Genomic DNA, 24762 nt, shown 5'->3' on the forward strand with positions numbered 1-24762 from the left:
AAATATCACTGCATAATGTGCAGATATTTCATCTGTCCTGAAACCAGAAAATTGTGTCCTAACTGTCCAAGTGCTAAAATTTAAATCCACAGTTTATTTGTAGGAGCACAGAGACAGGCATACATTTTTATTTTTCTTTCCCAGCCATAGAAAGAGCACAAGACTTAATGTATTCAAATGAACATGTAGTGAATAACAGCAATGTGATATTCCACTGGCATAAGCCATTAACAAGAGTACACTGAAATCAGTAAAAAAGACTCCCCATTGATTTTAGTACGCTTTGGATCAATCTTTTTCTGTGACCGATTGCTAGATGTTTTATCATTTCTGCATGACTGGAAAGAACTTTTTATTACTCCAACACATGCCTGAACCACGTCGAATGAGAGCAACAGTGACCTCCCAGTCCACCCATGCTTTTCCTTCCACTGACCTCATTACTATGTTCAGTGCTATGCATAAGGATAAAAGAAACTATAGAGAACTCAGTTTATGCCTCTTTCCCCACTGAGAGCTTTGCTGTAGATGGGTCTTGGCCATCTGAAAAAAAAAAAAACCAAAACAAAAACCCACACACACCAAAGAAAGGCCTAATATTTTAACAGATAAACAGTTGAGAGTGGGAGATTTCACGCAATGCCACAATACAGCATTTTGTAAACCTACCTTTTTCCCTTTGACACACACAGACAAGATTTCACAAGTTATTATCTGTTAAAGAAACATGACACATTGTTCCCGCTTATAGAAAGAGGAGAAGGCTGCAGCAAGAAACACATTATTCTCTTGTAGTTTAAAGTCATGGCAGAACCCCAAAATTCTTCAGTTTTTGCTTCTTTCCCAAAACTTGTCAGAGAACTCATTTCCAGAGATTATAAAAGACGAACAAAGCCAAGCTCTGAAGGATTTAAGCAAGCAACAAGTAAGCTTAAGAGATACTAAGGTTAAGAGGGAATAACACATCAGGGCATGTCTTCCGTGGATAAGAATCGTGCACCTTGGCAACCTTCTGAGCATTTTCAGTCTCTACAAACAAGACTTTTGCTTTACAGCTATGATTTTCCTTCCATGTGAATATATTGATCTGAAGTCATGATTGAGGTCATATCTGCGACCTGGACTTTCCTGGTTTTTAATGATGTTTTATGGGCTCAACTCATGTAGGACAGCAGAGGCTGTGAAGACTTTCCAGGAAAAATTTCCTGTAGCATTATTTAGCTGTAAGAAGATTATAGGTAGATTATAATTAGACACCTGCATGAAGAAACTACTAACTGGTTAAATCAGCTCTCACATCCAACCATAACCATTTAATATAATTAACAGTGGTCTTAGAAGTGCAGCAACAAGAATCTTTGCCAAACAGGCAGATTTTTCCTCAGCTCCTGGCCATCTGATCAAAGATAAACAACTGTTCTTTGCAGGCAATGTTTTTTACTTACAGCCGTTTGAGGGATTCCAGTTGAGAGAATGTCCCCGGATGAATCCTAGAAATTTTGTTGTTGTGCAAGAATCTGTAATGGAAGAGTCCAGGCCAAAGCATTATTCATTATTTACACCACACAGATGATAACATGCTAGGTCAAGACTCAGTTTAAATAAAAAGGCTGCTTATCAAAACGGAGCTCAGATTTTAAATTTACTGTGTTTGTTTCTATGAGCTATAGGGATGTCATTCATTTGCAAGAGAGAGCAATGCAGTATACCAAAGCAGAAAGTGGGTGTGTATTGGAAATGGTGACTCAAGATGTGATGTAACAGATTTAAACTGGAACCTTAATCTGCTTTATGCTCTGCAAAGGGAGGAGAAAGGGCATGAAATCCCTACAGACAGGACCCACCCTATGTTTTCTGGGCCTGGGTCAGCCCCCGCATAGAAGGGACCTTTTCTTTTTTCCCTCACATAAGACAGGGAAATTTTACAAGCACAGTCATTAAAGTAAGGCTCCAGCAGAAGCAGCTAGACAACGTATGCCCCAGACTCGGTGTAGTCGTTAACCCAAACCCATGCATAAATCTAACTCAAACAACACCCTCCTAACCTGGGCTTACCTCTGAATAAAGTCAAGGTAGATTCTCACTTACAGAGTTTTAGCGCACAGACACGACTCCTGGTTCTTAGAAGAAAACTAATCGCGCTAAAGTGCACCAGTGAGGACCAGGACAGAATAATTAACTCTCCATTTTCTTAAGGTAGGGTGAAATTTAGTTATGTCAGTTACACCTAAAACTCATAAAAGAACGTTAACAAAAGATAGGAAGTAATTTTAGTAAACAGTGTAACAGGAAAGAAATAGAAAAGTAGCGCAGCTCTAGTGCAAGTGTATGCACACCCGTGTGTACGCACAGCTTCAGCCTAGCTGCCCAGCTAGCATCCTGACAACCCTTCCTCTGAAGTTTAGATTCAAATTTTTTGTTGGATCAAATATAGACACTGAGATCAGTCATGATGTATTGATCCAGGTCTGAATTTTCTGAGGGGTATTTGGATCCCATGATTTTTTTTTCCCAGCACGTATGGATGTAAGGTACTTTTCTGTGCAGCACAGAAGAGGTTTGCTGGTTTCATTGCAGGGTGAAAACCTTCACTTGAACTTTTTTCCTCGTGGCTACAGTATTACCATGAGCAATAGCGGGGAGCAAGAGAGACAGCAATTACTTTCCTAGCTGCTTTCAAGAAGGCAACATGTTTTTCTTGTTAGACTTTTTTCTGACATTTCCATCCCTTTTTTTCATATACACTGCCCAATAGTGAGTAATGTTGACCTTAAAACTAGAGTAAAACTGCAGTATTTTAACACGACTTGGCCAGCTGTAGGGATTTCTGTAGATTTACTCCTACTTATGTGGAAACACGAACATAATACAACATGGGAAATTCCCTTCATAACCTCAATAACCTGTCTCATTCACAAGTACATAAAATTTCCTCATTTAAGGAAATTCTTTTCTGCATTTCTCTCCATTTAGGACATCATGCAAGTAAAGCCCTAGTAAGATTCTGGAATTAAAGCTACAGAAATGTCGCTATCCCACAAAATTAAGGTTTTTTCCTGCCTTCTCCCCCCCCACAGTAACTGAGAATAACTATTCACAAGCAAGATCCCATCTTTACTTACAGCCTTTCAAGTTTAGACAGGTCACTAAAAGTCTCTGGCTCCAAGGTTTCCAGATTGTTGAAATGCAGGTAACTGTCACACAGAAAATCACAAAGGACAGAGTTGTACATCACAACTTAAAAGACAGAAGAGCTTTCCAGATCAATCCACCAATGACCACTAATTGGTCATCACACCTCAGGGCAGACTTTTAGAAGTCATCATCCTCTTCAGTGTCTCCAATTCCCATGTGCAAAAATAGCAGCCAGCACTGTTTTTTCCCTATTTTGTATTATTTAGTCTTTCTCTTAATAAACTGTAAAACCCATACATAGCAGGACAGATTTTCTAAGCTCTTCCCTCAAACCTAAGAACATCACCATCATTATGAATTACCTGTTATATGGTTAAGTTTCAAGAAGAAACTGCTGTTCATGGAGAGTCAACAGCATTTGTTCCCTATTTGACTGCCATAAAGGAATTTTGCCTACGTTTCTCCTAGTGCCTCAGCCTTCCCCAACACATCTTTGGACTGTCAGGGAGGAAGAAACAGCCTTACTATAAGGCACTTGTTCCCAGACTAGAAATTGCAATGTTTCTGAGTGGAATCATGCGTTTGCTGAGAATTCCTTTGTAGAAGAAGGCCCTGAACAACCTGATAAAACTTTGAAATTGGTCAGGTTGGACTGGACATATCCAAAGGTCTCTTCCAACCTGCATATTTCTATGACTTCAACAGGGGCTCCCAGCAAATGCTCCTCAAGCAAGAGCAGAAACATCTAGAAACTGCTTTCATTGAGCTATTCTGTTTCTGTGGAGGAGAAATGCAGTCTCAAAAGACAGAGATGGTGTAATTAGCTGGAACACTAGAATCTAAACAGCTTATTAGCATAAACAACCCAGTTCTTGCTAATGCAGGTTGATGCTTTTAGTTCCACTAAAATCTCAAGTGTGACCTGCTGTTCCAGATGTACAGAGGCCTAAGAGACCTTCTGCACTGCCCCAGGTTACCCCTTACCATCAGGAATGGAAACCTGAAGTCTCTATAGCAACACACATCAAAATATTTGAGATACCATGTTTCCATTAGCTGTGACATTAACTGACATGATTAACATGTTCCTGACTTTTAGATGGCTTTCAGTATGGTTTCAAAGTTGCCCAAACTCTTCTCCCTTATTTTACACAGTCATGGATTTCATAGCGGACGCTGATTAATCATGGACTTAAGAAAATGCATTCTGCTATTGTAGCTGACTGCTTTGAGAAATAATTGCATAAGCCACCACATGGCTGTTTGATTTGTAATGGAACGATTCCTGATAAATGGTTCACTATCACAACATAAACCAAGACACAGTGACTCAGATTCTGCAGTGGAGGTTAGTGGTGGGGGAAAGGGAAACGTGTGTGCTCTAATAAGTCTCAGATGTCTGCTGTCATTACTTTGGACCTTGAGAAAAGCATCTGATACTGTCCATCAATCAGCTTATATTTTTTTTGAAAAGCTGGCTTGTGGTGTACAGAAAAATGGGGTAGGATTTGAGCAAACCTAATTCTTTTGGAACCATGCCTGCCTGAGAGACTGAAAACAGACGGACCTTTCAGAGATTTGTTTGTTGTTTTTTTGTGTTTTTTTTTTTTTTTATTCATGACTTCAAGTCTGATGTGTTCACTGTTAAAATATAACTGCGGCCAGCATCATCTCCTCTCTAAGCATAGCTGGCCAGTATCTGCTTCTTATGTTTTCTCCCAGGCATCTTTGCTTAGTTGGCTGATCAAAAAACATATTGTACCCAAAGCTGGTAGCACACCTATTATTAAGCTTGCCTGACACTTTCCATTATAACTCTGTCTACTTACTGCTGTCAGAATGCAAAATAAGCTGGATACTATTCCCCGCACAACAAAACAGGTAGTTACATTCCAATCCTATAAACACTGCCTTTGGGATGATACATGCATTGAAAAGGGTTCACCTTTGGTCTCTCTTCTCCAACACATTCAAATAATTCCTATATTTCAAGCACCCACTCTCACACTTTCTCCATATGCACGCACATGCACATATACATCAGGGATTCATCATGACCCACTGCATGAAAAACCCAAGGCCAGTTAGCAAGACACTTTAGAAGATTTAGACCTCAATCTTTGCATCTCGCCTTGAGTATGAAGCACTGAGAGTCAAAAAAACAAAATTTCTTTGAGTGAACAAACAACACAGATCAGCTGCACGTGGAAGGGGAGTAATTAAGGAATGCTAAAGTGTCATTGCTACAGGATCCAGCTGCCAGCAAAACACGCCAGGCTCCTTTCATCACCCAGTGTACCATGTAGCTTAGAAGGAAGGTCATTACTTTGTCTGATATCTCAGTCATCTTCCCCCAGCTTGAATTTCCAGATGCTTTAAAGAACACGAACACCACCATCCTGATAGTTTTCATAAATACCCAGCCTTCTCAGGTTTCAGTTTGCACTGCATTCATTCACTTTCAGTAAAGGACTGAATAAAAGGAAAACCGAGCTGGCACTCTCAATTCAAGCAAAGGGCCAGATCCTAGGCTCCACTCCAGGAGTGCATAGCAGATGTAGACATAGCAGGCCAACCTCCTTCTGTTTCAAGCCATCCTACAGGCACAAGGAACACGTCTTTGGACATAACACAAGCACAGCTGGGCTATCCCTATGTTCCAGAGGTTTAGGGTCAGAAGGGAAGAGTCCTCAGTATTAACTAACCAAAATCAGTATTGGGACCAGCCGTCCTGAAATGAAGTCAGTGTAGACTTGTAAAGGTGGAGGATAAAACAGTAGAAGCCCTATCTTACTCCTTGCTAAGTATCTGGTACTCTCCACCGCTGGAAACCCAAACCTGGGTTAGATGAGCCTTTGGTCTGAGCCACTAAGTCAGCTCTTATGCTCTAAAGCACATCACACTCCTAAGAAACAAACAACGCTCATTTGTACTTACAGCTGTTCCAGAGAACGGAGCCCATGGAAGGCGTGTTGCTGGATATTCTGGATTTCGTTTTTGTAAAGGTAGCTTTCAAAAGGAGAGAAAAAAAAGCGTTAGAATAATTGGTCAGCAGTTTTATTTAAAAAGACACAGGAAAGAGCTATGAACCTCAATCCAAAACAGAGCTTTCCAATTGGACTCAATGGCTATACTTTATAGTTGTGACATTATCAGCTAGAAATTCTGAGCACAGACAGTATGTTTTTGACTGGCAAAGGTTAAAAGCATGCTGTTAAGTTTCAAAGAGGTTTAAAAACTACTGAACTGCCAACTCACAGGTATTTCAAGTTCTCCAGATCTTCAAAGGATCTTCTCACAATTTGTTTTATCAAATTGTTGTTCAGCAGCCTGTTCCAAATCAAGAAGGAAAAATACAACACGTAAATCAGCACATCTGAGACTTGTGACATTTGTGTTCCTGGACGCTTACTAAAAAATTCTTAATCCATGTATTTCGCAGAGTTTAAAACTTGAAGGGGTTATTCCATCAAAGTTTCGATACATACAACTTATGTCAGTGAAAAGGTCTCTCATCTAGAGGTGCCAAGGGCTTCCCACACATACAGTGGTCAAAGGCATTTCTTTACCTTTTGCCACAGTGACTTTGATGCAAAAGTTACAATTTTGGCCAGGAAAGGGATGAGGGGTAGGGAGACAAAGGGATAGAAGGAAGTGGAGGGCAGGACCAAATTAAAGCATTGCTGTCATTTTTGTACAACTGCAATTGGTTTTGAAGGTGCATGGTTGTGTTAATTAATGAAGTGTAAGCAGGGGCAGGCATAGCCAATTTTCAAGAGAACAAATGATTTTAAAATGCCATTTCATAGGTTATAGGAATTATAAAATGGTAACAGATTGTTCTGTGATCTAATAAGTTTATATACAAACATGTACAAATCAAAAATAAACAATACAGATTTGACTCCTGAGGCTATTCAGAAACAGCCTCTTTCAGTCTAGAGAGCCCTGTGCCAGATTTTAATATAAAAGCTATGGACAACATTGCATTGGCAAGCAGCCTCTGACTCGTATGTGCAGTTGCCATGACTGTGCTCGCAAATGAATGACTCCCTGTGCCAATGACCAAAAACGCATGTTCGCCTTTGTTTTAGCCACACTCTGTGTGCAGTACCAGTAACCACATGTCTGAACACTCTGAAAATCTCTTCTGCAACCACTGCCAAGCCCAACACTAAGAAAACTAAACAAATCACTTATAAATAGCTCTTTAATAGATGACATTAAGCTATTCATCGTGGCTGCCTAACTGTACTCCTGTGGGTCTTTCACTGTGGTATCCCACTGATGTTCAGATCCGGCAAACCTCACTGCAGCCACCACAATGGTGGATTTTATAGCCGAATGGCTCACAGTAAGGATTTCGCAAGATATACTTATTTTTAAAATTCCTAAATGGAGGTGTGAATGGAGGGGAGCACTGTGACCATGTATTGCAAAGATTCGTTCTTCTGGTATTGTAGGAAAGACTCAGCAGCCAGACCTTATATTGGGTCAAATTCAACACAAAGGCTCTAAATTGTCCCAACTGTCCACGGCTGTGGCACTGCTTACTTTATAAGTCGATTCTCTTTCCCTTTTTGTGATAGCTGTGTTCCTCAGAAATGATCTGCCACTGAGAGCATGTGAGAACACAGTTCAGAGTGTTCCCAGCAGTAAGCACCAATTTTCTCCACCCTTTGCCGGAGAAAAAAGGATAAATGGTGCATCACACAGCCTTTGGCACTACAAGTAAAGTTCACTTTCTGAGAAGAACAGCTTGCACAGGTAAGAGATGGAGAGAAAAGACAAAGAGGTGGAGAGCAATGAAAGAAAAAATGTGGGAAAAAGAAGAAAAAGAGAGAGGGAGAGAGAGATATGAAAATACAATCAAACACCTCAGGCATAAAAAGATAAAATAAGGTCTCAGAAACACACACCTGTTATGGCAGCTTCACAAGTTATCGTCAGCCACCTGAGCTGCATAAGCCTCCATCAGCTTGTTCTTAGGTAAATTATTAAATTAAGGGCCCCAAAAAGCACATAAGCAACTGAAGGGCAAAAAAACCCATTGGAAGTCAGAGCAATAAGGGCTTGAGAAAAATCTCACGATCCTGCTTCCTCAGAGTGGGGTGCCACTACCAACCTAGGTTGCGGTTAGGGTTGCGGGCAAGGAGCCTGAGGAGATTAAAGGCAGAAAGATGCTAGAAAGTTTCTCCACAGCTGGAAGCAATGGCTCAGTACACATGGCTGAGGCTAAATAACCTGATTTCACTCATAAGGATGCAAAAATGATGTCAGGGCCTTGGAACATTTTATTCTGCTTTGACAGCCAGATATGCCGAATGAAGATAGAGCCCTTGAAAACCAACCCAAAGGTTTATTTGACGATCGAACACTCAAGGGCTGGAAATTACCGCTTGAAAGCAGTGCAGGAGAGGGCTTTTGTCTATTTACCCACAGCACAAAGACAACACAAGCACCAGCCGTGCAAGCTTCCTTCCCTGCCCTCTATCAGACGGCTTTCATCTAGAGCCAGAAGAGAAAGAAGGCAGCTTGTTCTCTATTATTTGATCCTTGGCCCCACTTCTGAGAAGGCTAGATGGGCTGATAAACGAGTGCCAGCTCCGACGTCATTCCCGGGGAAGCAAACACCTGTCCTCTAGCAATGCGGCTCGCATCAACCCCTTGTTCCACAGCGCTGCGCGACTGCGATCGCATCTCTCGGAGGCACGGACGTGCCAACCATCTGCGCAGCCCCAAGCACGATAACGTCCCGAACTCCCTTGCCCACCGTTTATCTTCAGCGCAGCGAGTTCAGACCAGAACTGAAATCCGAGGGAGATTTCAAATTGAAACACATTGTCTGGCTGAATTCTGCTGCTGTTTTAAAACACTAACCTAGTCCACTTTGTTGTATCAGCTACTTAGGACAGTTGAAGGGGAATGTAATCAGTGATCTAAGCCAAATAAGACCAACTGTGGAGGTTCAAACGGCATGCAGTATGCAGGCCTCTTATCTCATCATCTGATACTTAAAAAATCATTCATTGCCTGATTAAAGGTTAAAAAGCGTATGGAAGAAGCCATCTCCATTTCCTGTCTCAGGATTCCCCACTGTAATAGAGGGATATGTCCTGGAATACGCTCAAAAGTGAGACAATTTATAAAGTCTGTCACATTCCACAGAGCAGAGAAAGCTGATCCAGACAGAGACGTAATGAAATAACTTTCCTGTGAATTTTTAGTTTGTTACAGACAGAATTATTGCTTGAAACTACAATGAAAATGCAAAAGATAAGCCTCAGCATTTCTTAAAACAAAACAAAACAAAAAACCTTTTGCGCATGGCAGAAAAACTGCATTGTACTGTGCAAGGAGGGCAGACTCATCAAAGAGCTGCTTTCAGAGATTCAGGAGCCAAGGCAGCACTTTTGGATCCTAGAAAGATTTTAGATGTCATGGGGACAAAGTGTGCAAAATCCTGGCTGTGGTTTGCAAGACCTTGATATTGATTCCAGCTGAAATCAATAGCAAAACCCCCAAATTTCTACTTATACTGAAAGGGATCGAAAGGTAAGCTCTACTGCTAACCAGATCTGCTGGGAATAAACGCTCTGGCAGAGAGAAGCTGGTAAGATCATTATCTATGCACGTCTTAAGGTACCCTGAAGCAAAACAAACTAAAAAGGATAAGAAGCTTGTTTCTTTGAGCTTATCAAAAGATAGCAAAATGGTGTGGCATTCCTCTACGTGCCAGCTGGTGAATTCGGCTCAAAATGAGTAGGTGAACTTAATCATATGAGTTTTATTCCTGCAAAATTCTTCTGGGAGGTTTGAGATATACAAGCAGCACGAGATCTGGCCCAAATTCCCTAAGAGAACATTTTAAATTCAGTTTCCTTTTGGTTTTATGTCTCGACTGCCTCTCCCTTCTCCTTCCCCACCCTGTCTCACGGATGCCAAGCACAGGCTTAAGTTGCATTAAATGAGTCTTTTTCTATTTTGAATGTATTAAATAATGTGAGAGTGGGGAATGCAGACTCAAAATGCGTAGTCTTTCCTCTTTTCATTTGACAAACCACATGCTACAATCATTGTGACAATAGCAACTGTTTTTTCCTCACACCGTTAATAGAAATCATCATGTAGCATATTTAAAGGGGGAGAAAAAGTTAGCCTAACGTGCAGCCATACATTCTCTCTTGTTGACAAAACAATCTGGAATTGCCATTTCCCATAACCAAGAGAGTAACTTTGATTCTGAAATGCAGCAGGCTGCCACTTCCCCTCCTTGCCTGCAGGAATATGTTCATCAAGAACTGCAACGGGACTCCAGACAGAGCCTTCACGTTATTCTTGTCTTTCCCCCCAAATCCTTTACAAGTAGCATCCAAAGGAGAGCCACAGAGCTCACCAAAAGTGCCTTTTGCTCTCACCTAATGCTTCCTAAATAGTTTTCAAAGCACCTTACAAGGACAGACAAGTGTTGTGAAAACAGATGGATGAAAGAAGGCAGAAAGAGAGATGTGATGTGACCAAGGCCAGAGGGCAAAGGCAGGGACGGAGGCACACACCTTTACTCAGGCTCCAGGCAGGGGAACAAAAAACCTACTGGGGAAGTTAAGAAATATAGCTTTGGTCTCAGGGCTGGAAATTTCCATAGATGATGCTGGAGAAACCCAAATAGGTTTCAAACATTTGGCTGTGAGAGCCTTGGTTTGAAAACCCAGGAATCGACTAGTTGGGTCAACATGGCAGGGTGCTGACCCTCCTGTGGGAATACATAAGGGGACGGTAATGCAGGGGTGTAATCATCCATCTCCATCCAAAGATGACCTAAAGGAGCAAAAATTGGAAAGCCAAGAGATGCTGTGCCTCACCAAGGGCTTGCAACGTGTTTGCTCTCTTTCCCAGCACACCATTTGCTGTGAGCTAATGCTGGGTTAAGTGATCTGGCCGGCTTTGGCAAATTCCAGCAAAGCAACTGTGGAGGCACTGCCCGAATTTTGTGGATGGCATACAAGATTTGTTTTTTCCTCCCTCTCCCTGCTACGCCAGCCCTTAATGAGGGGACACTGTAATAGTTTAAAAATATGCCAAGGGGATTCTGACACCAACATCTGCATGGGGACTGAGAAGAGGCAACAGGAAGGGACCAGGACACCTTGCCACTACGAGACCTTTGGACGAAGGGAACTTCCCTGGTGCACGCAGCGTTGCAGGTAGTTGGTAAGCAAGTTCTCAGTGCTGGAACATTTAGGATAATTGCTTATCACCTGTGGTGCTGTGCCAGGAGTCTCCAGCCAGAAGCATATAATGACCATAACTCTTCCACAGACAAACAGGGCTCCTGTTTTTAATTTTAAAGAAATGCTCTCTAATTTATCAAATCTCCTGTACCAGGTAGAGAAAAGAAGAGAGGAGAGCCAGGGGAAGGTCTGAACTTCACTCAGGCTGTTTAAAAGCCCCACTGGATCTTCATGGCAGGCTCCTTTGCCGTCAGTCTCACAGCTCACCTCTCTGCCTCACTCTCCCTCCAACGTGGACTACAAAGGTTTCCTTATCAGGGTGGTTTAGAAACTGTCAAATGTGGATATACTGCAGCCATCCTGTCTGAATGGAGATGCAGAACAGAAACTTCACCAGAATCTGCTGCCCTTCCTCTGCCAGGCTAAAGCATTGTAAGAAAAGGCTCTTTTTGAAGTATTTATTTATTTAAGGAACATTTAATTCTGTAAGTCTCATGGCAGATAGCTGCAGGCTCAGAGCTCTTGTGCATGGAACCTGAGCTATTCTGTCCTCTAAACTGCTCAGTTCAAATATTCTGGCCAAGCTTCCCCAGTAAATCTCTCAGGGATTTTTAAGGATCTATTCTCTTTATCACTTCAAAACCTATAAACATCCTCAGGCAAAAGTTTATCATCTAACAAACATCAGCAAATTCCTCAGCTCTTTTCAGTTTTGATGTGGGAATTGGACTAACCACAGTTCCTGGAAAGAAACTTGCACGAGGAGCACGAGATCTGGCTTTCTCTCATTCAGTTATCAAGTTCCTCATACGTGGGAGTTAACTTCTACAAGTGTGAGAATAATTGATTTTTCAGTTTGCTGACCAAACCAAGAAATACAAGAAAGCATATGGTACTATCTAAACGGAAGGGTTTCATTCACAAAACAATTGATTTTTAGCATTCAAACACAAAAATGCCCTACTTTGTCAGAGCACTGGCCCATCTAGCCCCGTATTCTGGCTCTGATGATGGCAGTAGGACATGTCATTTAGGGAAAGCAGGAGAGCCTGGCCACTGTCTGTGCAAACAGTGTCCCTATACTCCCATGGCATTCCTAATCATAAGATAAGAGATGTTAGAAGGTATATCCCTGCTTATCCCTTTACTTTTAGTATCTGTTCATGGACCTGCTGTCCCTGAGGTCCCTGTCCAGGAGGTTGCAGAGGCAGAGAGCAAAAAGGGTTAGACAAATCCACGGACAACAGGTCCATAAACAGTTATTATAGGGAGACAGGTCTTTCCACCTCAGCTAGGCTGTGTATGCACATCTACTGGAGCTATAAGCAGAATGGCAGGAACCAGGAAAAAAAAAACCAGCAGAAGTCTTGTATATGTCAAGGACCTGTCTAGACCTAGGCATCGACAGGACAGGAAGGGGGATATCTTACAAAACTCCACAGCTTAGGTGGAGCGTCTCTCCAAATGAAGGTCTGCCAGCCTCCTTAGTTTCTTTAGGGTTCAGTGAAACGAGCTCGGCGGTCCTGCCTTGCTCCCTGCCAAACATCTGTCTACATCACACAGAGATGACATAATTTGGAATCGTTTGTTTTCTTGACTCAGGAGAGCTTCAGTGGTGGAAGAGCAGGTCCAGATATCAAGATGCATTAGCAGAACTTTGTGATAAGGTAAAATCCTAGGCACTCTGTCTCTGTTTTCTCTCTAGATATTTTAGTCACCTTTCTCATCCTATCTATCTTGAATGACAGGAATCAATCAGTATTAATATTCTAGATCTTTTCTCTCTTTGATTTTTGGTAATTAAGTACCACACATGGTGCTGTTTGAGAGATTAGCAAGGGCTGTTTTTGTGCTCTGGATGAACAGCATCTTTGGCAATAAAGTCTTCCCTGCGTTAACTTCCTGATAAATTTTATGGGCGAGTGGCCTGTTTGATTACCCCTTTGTAACACTGTATTACAACTACCCCATGCCACTATAAATGTGAATGAGCTTTAGCACCAACAAAAAGTGCAATCGCAACTCACCATCATCTTCTCAAAGTCACTACAGAAGAACCCGCCAGTACATCATCCCCTCTGGACGACTGCAAAAGACTGGATTCGCTGAATCCAGGAAGTTTGTTCCCACTATCTGCCCTACACTTCCAGGGCTGAATTCTGCTTCAGTTTTACTTTAAAGCCAAGCAAAGACTAAACAAAAGGAAGAGTGAGAATGACCTACATTCAGTCTTGTTATTTGAAGTTTCTGTTGGCTCACAAGCAGGGCTGAGCGAATTGCTGCAACACAGACCTCTCTCTCACTGAATCACCAGCCCAGACTAATAGGGCTGAACTTGCCCCAGCTGTTGTACTTTCTGCTAATCCCAGTTCCAATTTTGCCCAGTTTCTTGAGTATGACCGAGCCTTTCCTAAAATGGACCGCATCATCCTTTCTCCTACAAGCCCTAGTAGGCCAAATATAAAGAGTAGCAGAGAGTCTGCATGTCCCCCCATTTTGACAGACAGACAGTCCATCTTCAGCATTCAAAAATTTAAAAGATAGCTATTAAGCAGGTCTCTATGATAAAGTCCTGCTGTATTCCTACTCTTTCAACAACTTCTTACAATCGACTGAACTTCTCATAGCCCAGGTCTTCCTCCCATAATACTTTCATCATCTCGATCTTTACTGGATCAGGGACTTCAGTTCTCTCAAGGTCAAAAAGGAAGACTAATCTGGACTCTCTCTTGATATTTGGGACCAAGAATGTAAGAACCAGGAAATATGAACATGCTCGTTCATGCAATGCAGATTCCCACGCTAGCTGGTTTGCCTAACAGAGAGATTCTTGCTTGAACCTGGAAATCTTACAACTCCGTTAGTGCCATGCTACAGGTTGAATAATCAGATCTGATCCTCAACGGGACAATTAAATATAGCACAGTGCTGTGCTGACACAGCCTCTGCTTCTGATTTGGGAGCTGGTTTGTTTTCAGCTTCTTAGCTACATGGTACAGACATACTCAAATCTGTCTTCATAACCTCAGCCTTACCAGGGGCAAGAAGAAGCAAAGGCTCCCATTATTTCCTTCTAGCAGAGGGAGAAACTTGTTAGGAAAGTGCTTGGTAGCATATCACACGCACGTGAGTGCGCCTGCTCCGGCTGGGGTGTAACACCAGAGGAACCGTGTTCTATTCACATTCCTCTCTGCAGTAGGGTGGGTGCAGGCATTTATCCTAGGACAAGCTATAGTGACAAGAAGGCACTGGGAAGGATGCACTAGCGCTTCAGTAAAAATCTTGTAGAATAGCTAATGTGGCTTAGGCATTTGGGGAGGCCATGGAAAGGAAGAAGCTTTCAATGCATCGTTCTGCTCTCTTGACTGCAGGCCAGAACTGTTTTTACAGGCTACTCTAAAGCCGTATCTGCTGAAACACTCTCAGGCAGTAACAGTATGCATCAGGAAAATTTTTAAAGAAGATAGTTTAATTGCCAAAATGGAAGTTATTAAATTGCACATTTAATTGAAAATGGTAAGAAATACGATCTAGGGCAGAATGCAGGAAATTTTATGCAGAAAGCTTTAGCTGGATATACACAACTTGGCTGAAATAACTAAAAAGACTAAGGCCATCTTTAAGCCATTACAAGGGTTAGTATTAATGTATGTAATAAATGGATATCCTTACTGTAGTCTCACTCTAACTCAAACTCTCTACCACCGTACATCAGGCAGTCCTGAACTAGAGAGCTAGGGAATAGGGTGGGTCCTACTGGTACTGAACCAGCACTTTGGCTACAAAACCTTGATGGCCTCATTTTCAGATTCCTTCCTTTCTTACAGTGGTAATGACACAACAACTGGAAGCGGGGGAAAATGAGTGGAACTTACAGCGTGTTGAGGTTCTTCAGTTTCCTGAAGGCTCCAGGTTTTATCTCCTTGATGTGGTTGAAACGTAAATCTCTGAAAGCAGAAAATATAATCAGTGCACACACAACAAAAATGAACCATTAGCAATCAGCACCTTCCACAGAAGGAGGGGTGCTGGGAGAGTCTATTGTACCAGGTCTACAAGAACGTGAGAAATAAAGACAAAGATCCAGGGAAAGGGGTGAGGGAGGAGTGGAGAGGAGGCTGGAGGGCCGCTTGTCTGCGAAGTTGGCCAACAGCCAGGACAACCCCACATTTACAAAATCTACATTCATTTCATAGGAAGCTGAAGACTGAAAGGACACACGTGATCATTTGTAAGAGCTCTGGACTAGGTCCGCTGCCCTAATCAACACCGCAAGTTTATGTGCAATTACACATGCATCTCAGACTGATCTGTAGAGGAACACACATAACTGTGGGAACTCTTTTTTTTTTTTTCTCAGGTCCCTAGCAAAATTATCTTTGCCCTAAAATGGTTAAATCTGATCAAATAACCTCATATAATAAGCATTTCACATTCTGCTTCAGAATGCTCCGAGACTCAGAACAGCTTATCGCTGCCTGCATTTCCAATTTGTGCCAACTTCAATTAGAATTAGTAGAGTCCAGGGGATTCTGGCAAATTTCAAGGGCTGTCCATGTAACTACATCAACTTGGAACCCTAAAACATGTTTTTTGATTGCTAATGAGATAATAAAATAAGAGCTAAGTGGTTTAACCTGGTTAACCAAGTAGAAACACTTCTATAGGGAATGTGCATTGATCTGGCACCTTCCATGGTCCAGCACATTATAACAAATTGCAAAAGATTGACAAATGTTTTTCTGCTGTCAGTTCCTATCCAAAGCACAACAATAAAGACTTTTCTCCTGTGCTGCCTATCTGTCACGTTTGGGGAATACACAGCTATTTCTCTGTTTAAAACAGCCATTTAAGGGCCCTTGTTTTAAGCAGGGAAAAAGCAGCCAACATGAACAGGCTGAAATGCCTTTCATTCTGGTGGTAAGTTACAGACCATTTGGAACCACAGTTTAAAATAAGAATTCTACAAAGAGCTACAATTGCAGCATTTATTTTTAGAAGCATCAACAGGAATCTTGGCCTTAGTAAACTAAGATTAGGAAGAGGAACATTCATTGTAGGTAGCTCTACACATGAGATGAAAGTGAGTTTCCAAGGCAGCTAAAACATCTTTGAGCAAGTGCTCAAGATGAGGATACACAATAAGTACAGCTGATTTTTATTTAAGATATAAAGTTTCTTCAGCTGAACAGCTTGCAAAGCAGGTTATTTTCCTGTTAAAAATATCCATTTTCTAGCATGAATTCCCTCTACATCTTCATATTTTTTAGACAGAAAATATCTCATTTTTATTTAACTCAGATTAAATGGAAGCATTAAATCTCTGCCTCGTTACCCCCCTTTTTTATCACTGAATACAATAAAATACATGACACAAAGTTCTCTTTTCTGTTGTGTTTTTCCCTTTCTGTAATTTCTCAGAGTTGGGAAAAAAGGAATGGGAAGAGTAACTTACAGAGAAGTCTCTTCCCTTTGTTAGTTTAAGTACTGCATGGTGAAGAGTTAGAAGGCAGCAAAGTATACAGCTTCAACATTTCAAAAAAAAAAAAGTGTTTAAATTGCAACTTATGTGAAACATTCTTCTATTGCAAACTCTGCAATCCCAAAAGATCACCCACTGGAACTGCAATTTTTAACAGTAGCTTTACCCCGACATTTCCTGTTGTGTTTGTTTTTTATTGTTCCAAATATATATTCCTTACTCTTCTTTGTTTGAGGGTGATTTTACATATCCCTCCTCCCCGACGATGTGAATTTGATGATATACGTACAGATTTTTCAAGGCAATGGCTGACTCCATGAAGCCAAATACAATTAAGTATTGGCAAAGGTGATAGCACAATTCACTGACTATTCTCCGCGGTCTCATTAAATGAAACGAGGAAAGACTAGACCATGAGAAGAGGTGAAGAAATGCAAACTTGATTTATACACTGTAACACACAGGCACAAACTCTGCATCCCCCCAGGGGGCTGTAAAGAACTGTGTAATTAGTCCAGGCAGCTGGCTGCAGGTAATAGGAAACCTAGCAAACAAATGGGAGGAATACACCCGGGTCAGGGCTGAGGCTGCTGATGCTCATGAAAGGCAGCGGGAAGCAGGCAGTGAAGTGTAAAACACCACTTTGGGTCACAAACTGCAGGTGAAAAAAAAAACAAACAAAAAACAGACTATTCTAGTGAACAAAGACAAGTGCAATCCTTCACACCCCAATATTCACGCAGAAGAGCTCGGCTTTCACAGCTGAAACGAAAAGTAAGACCCAGAACCAGAGGTGACTGAAAACACCTCTAAAAACCCAGCAAAATGAAATACAAGCTCCTCTACCCCTAGGAGTCTTTTTTCACTATTGGTCGTGTACTGAAAACAACTCCACAGAAACGGTGCCGTGCAAGTCTGCACCTGGTCTCTCCAGCTCCCCAAGCAAGTCTGACCTCCCAGGCTGCGGGTTTCCTCAACGGCGAGAGCAATGAAGCAAACCCGGGCCGCGCGGTCTGGCAAGAATGACGGCGTGTCACTAACAGGGGTCTCAAGATTGTAGCTTGGCTGCACCATCTATCCATAATGTTCCCTGCTGATGAGAAGTACGTGCATGGAGAAATGCTCCCAATAGCTCCCATTACGGAGCGAGCAGTGAGGGTTTGGTTTCATGTGCCACAAATTCAGAAACTTCAGTGCAAGACTCTGATTCCAGCCCCCCACTCCCAAATACCGCATAAGAAACTGAGCTTATTGTTTTTAATGAAACATCTTGATTCTTCTTTCCTTTTTCACTCCAGATAAGATCTTCAAATGAGTCCAGGGACCCCAAATTCCAAACCCAGCTGTCTCGCACTCCTCTGAAAAGCCCACCTTTAGTTTACTCTCCACAGCATAATGGCAACAGCCATCCCTACAGACAAGAAAAGGAACTGAAAGCGTGTATTTATTCTGAGCACTTCATTTCAAGGAAGATGGGAATTAACTGAAGACAATCCAGAGGAAAGCAGTGAGAATGATCTGAGATGGCTTATTTTACACTAAAGCACTGAGAGGAGGGGAGAATACACAATAACTGTGTCAGAACAGCGCTGCAAACAGAAAAAGGCAAATAGGCATCGGCTAAAATTGCAGAAAGAAAGATTCCAATTTTTTAAAAATATCTTAAACAGCAAGGTTAATGAAACACTCAGACTGCAGGTGTGACAGACATCAGCTGCATATAGTTTACGTAGTGTTGATCCTGCCCTGAAGGCAGAAGGATGGACTAGATGACTCCTTGGGTCTATTCAGCTCCCTGTATCCAAGAGAGCAGTAAACAAACCGGGGTGGGTGTCTCTACATAGCAAAGAATTCCCAAGGAGTCTGAGAGGAACTTGCATCTTCATCCCTACCAATGCATATAAAATTTGACTTCAGCTCATCAGTAGACTTCTCCTCCAGACCTTGCTTTAGCCTGAGGCTTAACTGGTGAAGAAATGCAGTGTAGGAGTGCACTGGGAAATTCCTGCCCAGTGCGTATTTGACTGAGAGCATCTCCTTCAGAGTTTGTCCCTCCTTACACAGAAATACTTGTTTCTCTCCCAGGCTGCTCACATTGAAAACTTTACATTTCTTTTAACTAACAAGTGTGCTTTTCACTGGGACCCACCACACAGCTCCTCCTGTGCCAGCCTGTTCCAGCTGCTTTATATATGAGCAGCTGGACTCCCTCATTCCCGCCTGCTTCTTTTCACCTTGGAATTTGCAAAATGGAAAAAAATAATAATAATAATCCCTTGTGATTTAACTCTCCCCCATGTTTTCAAGGCCAACAGTCTGGGATTACAAGATACCTTTCTGCAAGGAACAAAGGGGATATCTACTGCTAAAGGATCCCTGGTCCTCTTCTACCTTCACATACCCAGCGCAGCGTTAGAGCGCTCAGAGGCCTGGGACGGCAGCTGTCCTGCACTATTCAATCCTGATCCCTCCAGACAATACCACTTTGAGTGGCTCAGAAGAAAATCTCACCAAATCCTCATGCCCAAGCACCATGGCCCAGACAGGAAACTGGCTTGAAATATGCGGATAAGCTAGGATCTGCTAGTGAAATACCTCACCTTTTCAGGAGATGCTCAGCCCCATTCGGGGGACTTAAAATGAGTGACAGAATTGCAAATGGCTAGGGGAATAGTTTTTTACAGAGGAATGACACTCCAATCTTTCTGATCCTCTCAGCTTTTAACAGAACAATTGTTCCTCAGAACACTGTGTTGAATAATTGATAGTGGTTATCATGCAAAGCAATCAATGGCTTTTATAAGAAATTTCCATTTCTGTTTAAACTATTTATGCTTTTACATTATATATCACCATGTTACCTAAGCAGATAATCAGCTACAAGACACATTTTACTGCAGTTCCATGGAAACTACTGAGTTTGTTTTATTGAAGCATCTTTTATGTTCAGAATATGTGCAGCAAAGATGCTGGTAGTTCTGGACCATTTAACCCAGAACGAGCTGAGTAAGTGGCAGACACCCAATCGTTAAGAACAAAGACACCGAGAGTAAAGGTTGTTTTACAAACAGGGATAAGTGCTTAGGACATTGAGGTTCCTTCCAATAGTTCCTTGGGAAGGGAGGGAGTGAAAAATACCCTAAACATAATTTTAAAGTCAAGTATCCCATTTATAAGAACAGCCAGAACACTTGTCAGAAGATGCTCATTTCCTTTACTTATCCGCAGAACATCAGAATCAGCTCTGCAGGTTCCCATATCCTGCCAAACAGCTATAGTCCTGGCAGGAAGGGAAAACAGTCTTGCTGAGATGGAAATGAAGTCTTCCAGACCCACTGTCATCAGCTTCCCAGCTCAGGAATGTCCATCTCATACACAAGTCCCCAAATGGCTTTAATAAATGACAGTCTTCATCTCTGAATCCCTACATGGACAGCTGAGCTTTGTCATCTCTGCTAGACAGATGAGGAGACCACAGGGAGACTAAGGGCTGGGGTTTTTTCCAAGCGCTTGCTATTTTGGGGGTATATCAGTTCAAAACATCAAGATTCGACTGTTTGAGGAGTGAAGAGAGAGGAAAATATGTTCAGCTTGAAAATACTATTAAACCAGATAGTAAGATCAAGGATGAAACACAAGAGAAAGAGCAAATGCAGAGACCCTCATGCTGCAGAACGGGCTGCTGTTCTCTTGTACTGTCACACTGCTTACTTTTTAAAGTTAGAGGGATAGGCATACTAGACTTTAATTAAGAAATTACCGCAGGCACTCCTGAAGCCAGGTTTTTAATATTTCAGCACCCACAGAGGTCAGGTTTTCAGAAGGGCTTGGTGCCCACTGTGCCAAATGGGACAAGAACGTGATAGTGATTTAGCTGTCAGTGTACCAAGCCCTTTTGCTCCCACTTGCTCTGTGTACGCGTGCTGGCGTGCAGTCACAGCGTACGTCCAGCTGTGGGTGTCCGTGCAAGACCATGGTGCTCATTTAAAGAAAAACGAGCGGTTCTGAGTGGTGGGCACCCCAGGCAGTGACCCACTCCCCGTAATCCTCCTGGAAGCTCGGTTATCGAGAACCCAATTCCTTTTTTCTTTTGTTCAATGTTTTAGGTGGCACAGTTTGGAGGATATCAGATCATGCAAAACATCTGAGTGTTCCAGGTGAGTAGCTGCTGCAAAGAGTGACAGAGCACTCCTAAATTCATCTCAGGGAAGACCCCTGTGTTTAGCACCGTTAACATTACGCTTCACAGCCTGACCTTGTCACCTGCCACAGAGCATCTCTTTAGCTCTTGCCAGCAAAAGCAGGAGCAAGGAATGTCTCCAAAATATAGTTTTTGTCCTGGATACATATACAGGGAGGGAGATTACACAGCGAACTGTTGACCTGGACAAGCCCAGATAATTTGAGCTGTTATGTATTAACAGCCCTTATGGAGATTAGGGTCTGATCCTAATCAAATCAACTAAGTCTATTCTTGGGTATTCGTGTCAGCAAGGAGCAGGACTCTTTTAACCTAATGCATATTTCCTAATGCTTATTCAAGATATTGCTCACAACAAATCAAGAAAACTTTTGTTCCTCCTGAGCTGTATTCTGGCACTGATCCAGAAGCACTAAAAGGAAGTTTCAGAGCATAAAAGTACATCTACCTTCTTCAGGGAATCCAAGACGCAGTCACACTTTGCCAGCTGAAGTCAACTGCTGTGGCATCCTTTGATATTGATTCCCTTGTAGCATGGGTGTCAGATTTTTGTTTCTTTGCCCCCCCCCCTTTTTTTTTTCTTTTAAGACCACCAATCAAGTCTTCACCCAGAATACAAACCCATTCTTCCACCAAAAAATTATTGACTTCTCCAATCCGCTACTCTACCCCACTTTGAGGAAGCTGCATTAAAGAACACAGCAATTTTGTCCTTCAGCAAAAGATCTGGTACAGCTAGGGGAAGAGGGATGTGGTGAGGCAAAGGTAGTCAGTGAGAATGCAAATACTCAAGCTGGAACCAGATGATGGGACACTACGGTTTAGAAATTCTGCCTTCAAAGAACAGTTGAGATAACTACAATCTCAAGAGTTAAGATGTTTTCATCAAAAGACACCGGAATGTTTTTGCAAAGGAAACCAAAAATGTTTTGAATATCTTCCCTCTCCATTTTCCTTCTGATGAAGAGACTTCTATAAACAGGACATACAAAAGACTTTGGCCACCTCTAAAAGGTTTCATGAGGATTAGTTAGATACTCTAGTAACAGCAGCCAGAAAGAGATCACACCTGGCACATCCAGAACATGTGGGTGTATGTTTAATGACTACATATAAGACTATCACACACACAGAGGAAATGACTAATCCAGTCTTCACCCGAAAGTCCAAAAGCACACGACAGAGACCACAATGGGAGCAGCATTTCCAAGAACTCATTTGCTCAGCAAATCTCCCTCCCCATAAACATGTAAGGTTCCTTCTCAAAACTATGATCCTTAAGATACACCGAGAAGAGCTACACACTGTCCTACCAGGCTTCCCTACTGCAGCGTAGCGACCTTGGGGAAGAACCGAGTGGCCAGTCAGCACACACGCCGATGAAGGGAAACAAAAACTGTCAAACTGGAGATGCTTACACTGCCTGATTAGCAACCAGGTCTATGAACAATTGGGTCACCTTCAGCGCATGCCAGCAATGTGTTCAGATGCCAGATACTGTGCCATCTTTGCTTGTGCTCTGAGCTATGAGTACTCATTCATTATGTGTTACGCATAATGCAAAAAAAAAAAAAAAAAAAGAGAATAACCCATGGATAATTGGATTGAAATCCATTAGCTGCCAGCCAGAGGGCAACTTCTTTCCATGGATTTCTTCTACTCATGCCCACATGTTTCAGAGTTTATTGTTTCAAATGTCAAACTGTAGAACAAATGACTTAGAAGGTTAAAGACCTATTGAAATTTTCGGAGTGTATGTTTCACAGCTGTTCCCTCCTTTGGGTTGCTGGCTAAGGGAACCGCTTGAATCCCAGCAGTAACCAGCAGATCACATCTGGATAATCATGTTCCAGTTGAACAGACAGCAGCCAAAATACATTTGCAGTTATACACCATGAATTTTTATAGCTTACTTATCTGTACACATGTAGCCATTATTGCCATCCTGTTCTCTACTCAGGATAAAACGAACAGACTTCATTACCAAAGATAAATAGTCTATTGCTAAAACCAAACATTGGGCCAGATCCTCAGCTGCGCCCAGCTGGGGTTGGGAAAGGGAGGAGGGAAACGGGAACCAAAGAGGAGCCAGTAACAGCTCATCAATCCTGGAGCTGGTCCCATGCCAATCCCAGCATCATTCAGAGAAGGCTACGGGCTGCTCTAAGTTAGGCCAGCTGGCTACAGCCCTGTGGGGGCCAACTGCCAACAGGGCTTGTCAAAGCACAGTGTGTGCCTGCTAGAAACCTCTGCCCCTCTTCCTCAAGGGCTGTTAGAGAGAGGGTAGCACAGAGTCACGGAGGTCAGAAAGTCCCAAACTCCCAACATCAAAGCAAACCCCATCTGGGAACTGCAGCTGTTCTGCCAGGCAACAGAGCTGAAGCCTCAGATCAGTGTTTGTATCTAGAGCCGCAGAGTTGGTCTTATTCATACCCCATGACAAGTGTGCAAATACTGTAATTCCACGTTTTCTACTGTTCTGACTGTTCTTGCTATAATTCTGAATGTTCACACTGACACAACAGTTCTCATCCCGAGAGAAAGATTAACATACCAAAAGGTTGGAGTAGTCAGGGGCTTGGTTAAGAAGCATTCTTTGATCTTTCACAATTAAAAAAAAATGTTTAATTATTCAAACGCTATTTATAACACATACAATGGGACACTGGCTGGCAAATGCATTTATACATTAGATCCTCGAGATAGCCAGAAAGTCAATATTTTTGCTTGCCACACACCATGCAAAGGCACATGATCTGCCAACAGAAAATACTTAACAGGCTCATATTACTCTGTATTTATGGGGAACATTGTTTATCAGTATGGGTTTTGCTTTTAATTATGCAGACAGTATTAGAAGAGAACAAACCAGACACAAATCTCCTGCAGAAATGTCTGTCTATAAAGAAAGTCATCTCATTTTGGAGTTTTACTACTTCTGTATCTCACACCTTTACCAGCATAGTCCCATTTACTGTTCAAAACCCCCATTTCCCACTGAAATCTGTGCCTGTCATGTTAAGCTAAATAAGACAGCTTTCCTAATGGTTAAGCATGCAAAACAGTGACCATTTACAGGCAGCCTGCACGCAAACTGGTTAGGTGGCTTGACAGAGGCCAGGGAGAGGGAACCAGTGATTGAATACACTGTACCTGAAAATCTGGCCCCTTGTCTAGATGGAGTCTCACTGACAACTCAATGCTTCCTAAATTGTAACAAGATACTACTTGGAATTTTACCACAGGTAGGAGGACAAGTCATGGATCACAGTCACATTTTGTTACCTGAAGCGTAAAAAGAATGAAGTGTGTTGTTGCCTGAGGGCATTTAGAAATGCACCATTCCAACAGAGGAAAAGAGTGACCACAGTAAATGTCCCTTCCTCTGTAATCTGTACAGGAAACACACTCAGGCTATTCTGTGCAAAAGTAAATGCTGCCTTGTTTTGAATAAAGAATAGAAATCAAGCTCTTAGAGCTCAGAAATGTCTTCATTCAGCTGGCAAAACAAACACTTTTCCCCAATAAAACCCATGTTTAAACAGGAAGAAACAAACTATTTTGTTAAAATCAAACAGAGCAAATGCATTTAAAACACATTCCTATTTCAACCTATAAGGGAAAGAAATGCTTGGTGACAATTTGAGCAGACTCTGAAAGTTTTGGTCCTGAAAGCACAGGACTGATAACTATTACCTACATACTCTGCAACA

The 24762-nt window shown here is 42.1% G+C and overlaps 1 protein-coding gene across 1 annotated transcript in view; it reads right to left on the reverse strand.

The window, feature by feature from the left end:
* The window catches only part of LOC106482531 (peroxidasin homolog), a 47873-nt gene that overhangs the window by 21654 nt on the left and 1457 nt on the right, over positions 1 to 24762 (reverse strand). Inside the window, exons 2-6 of the mRNA XM_013940124.2 lie at positions 15242 to 15313; positions 6394 to 6465; positions 6073 to 6144; positions 3123 to 3194; positions 1446 to 1517 (exon numbers count right to left, since the gene is read on the reverse strand). Coding sequence (XP_013795578.2) covers positions 1446 to 1517; positions 3123 to 3194; positions 6073 to 6144; positions 6394 to 6465; positions 15242 to 15313 — 360 coding nt within the window. The remainder of the gene's footprint in view (positions 1 to 1445; positions 1518 to 3122; positions 3195 to 6072; positions 6145 to 6393; positions 6466 to 15241; positions 15314 to 24762) is intronic.

This window comes from Apteryx mantelli, chromosome 18 (genome assembly GCF_036417845.1).
Source record: "Apteryx mantelli isolate bAptMan1 chromosome 18, bAptMan1.hap1, whole genome shotgun sequence".
NCBI classification, from domain to species: Eukaryota; Metazoa; Chordata; class Aves; order Apterygiformes; family Apterygidae; genus Apteryx; species Apteryx mantelli.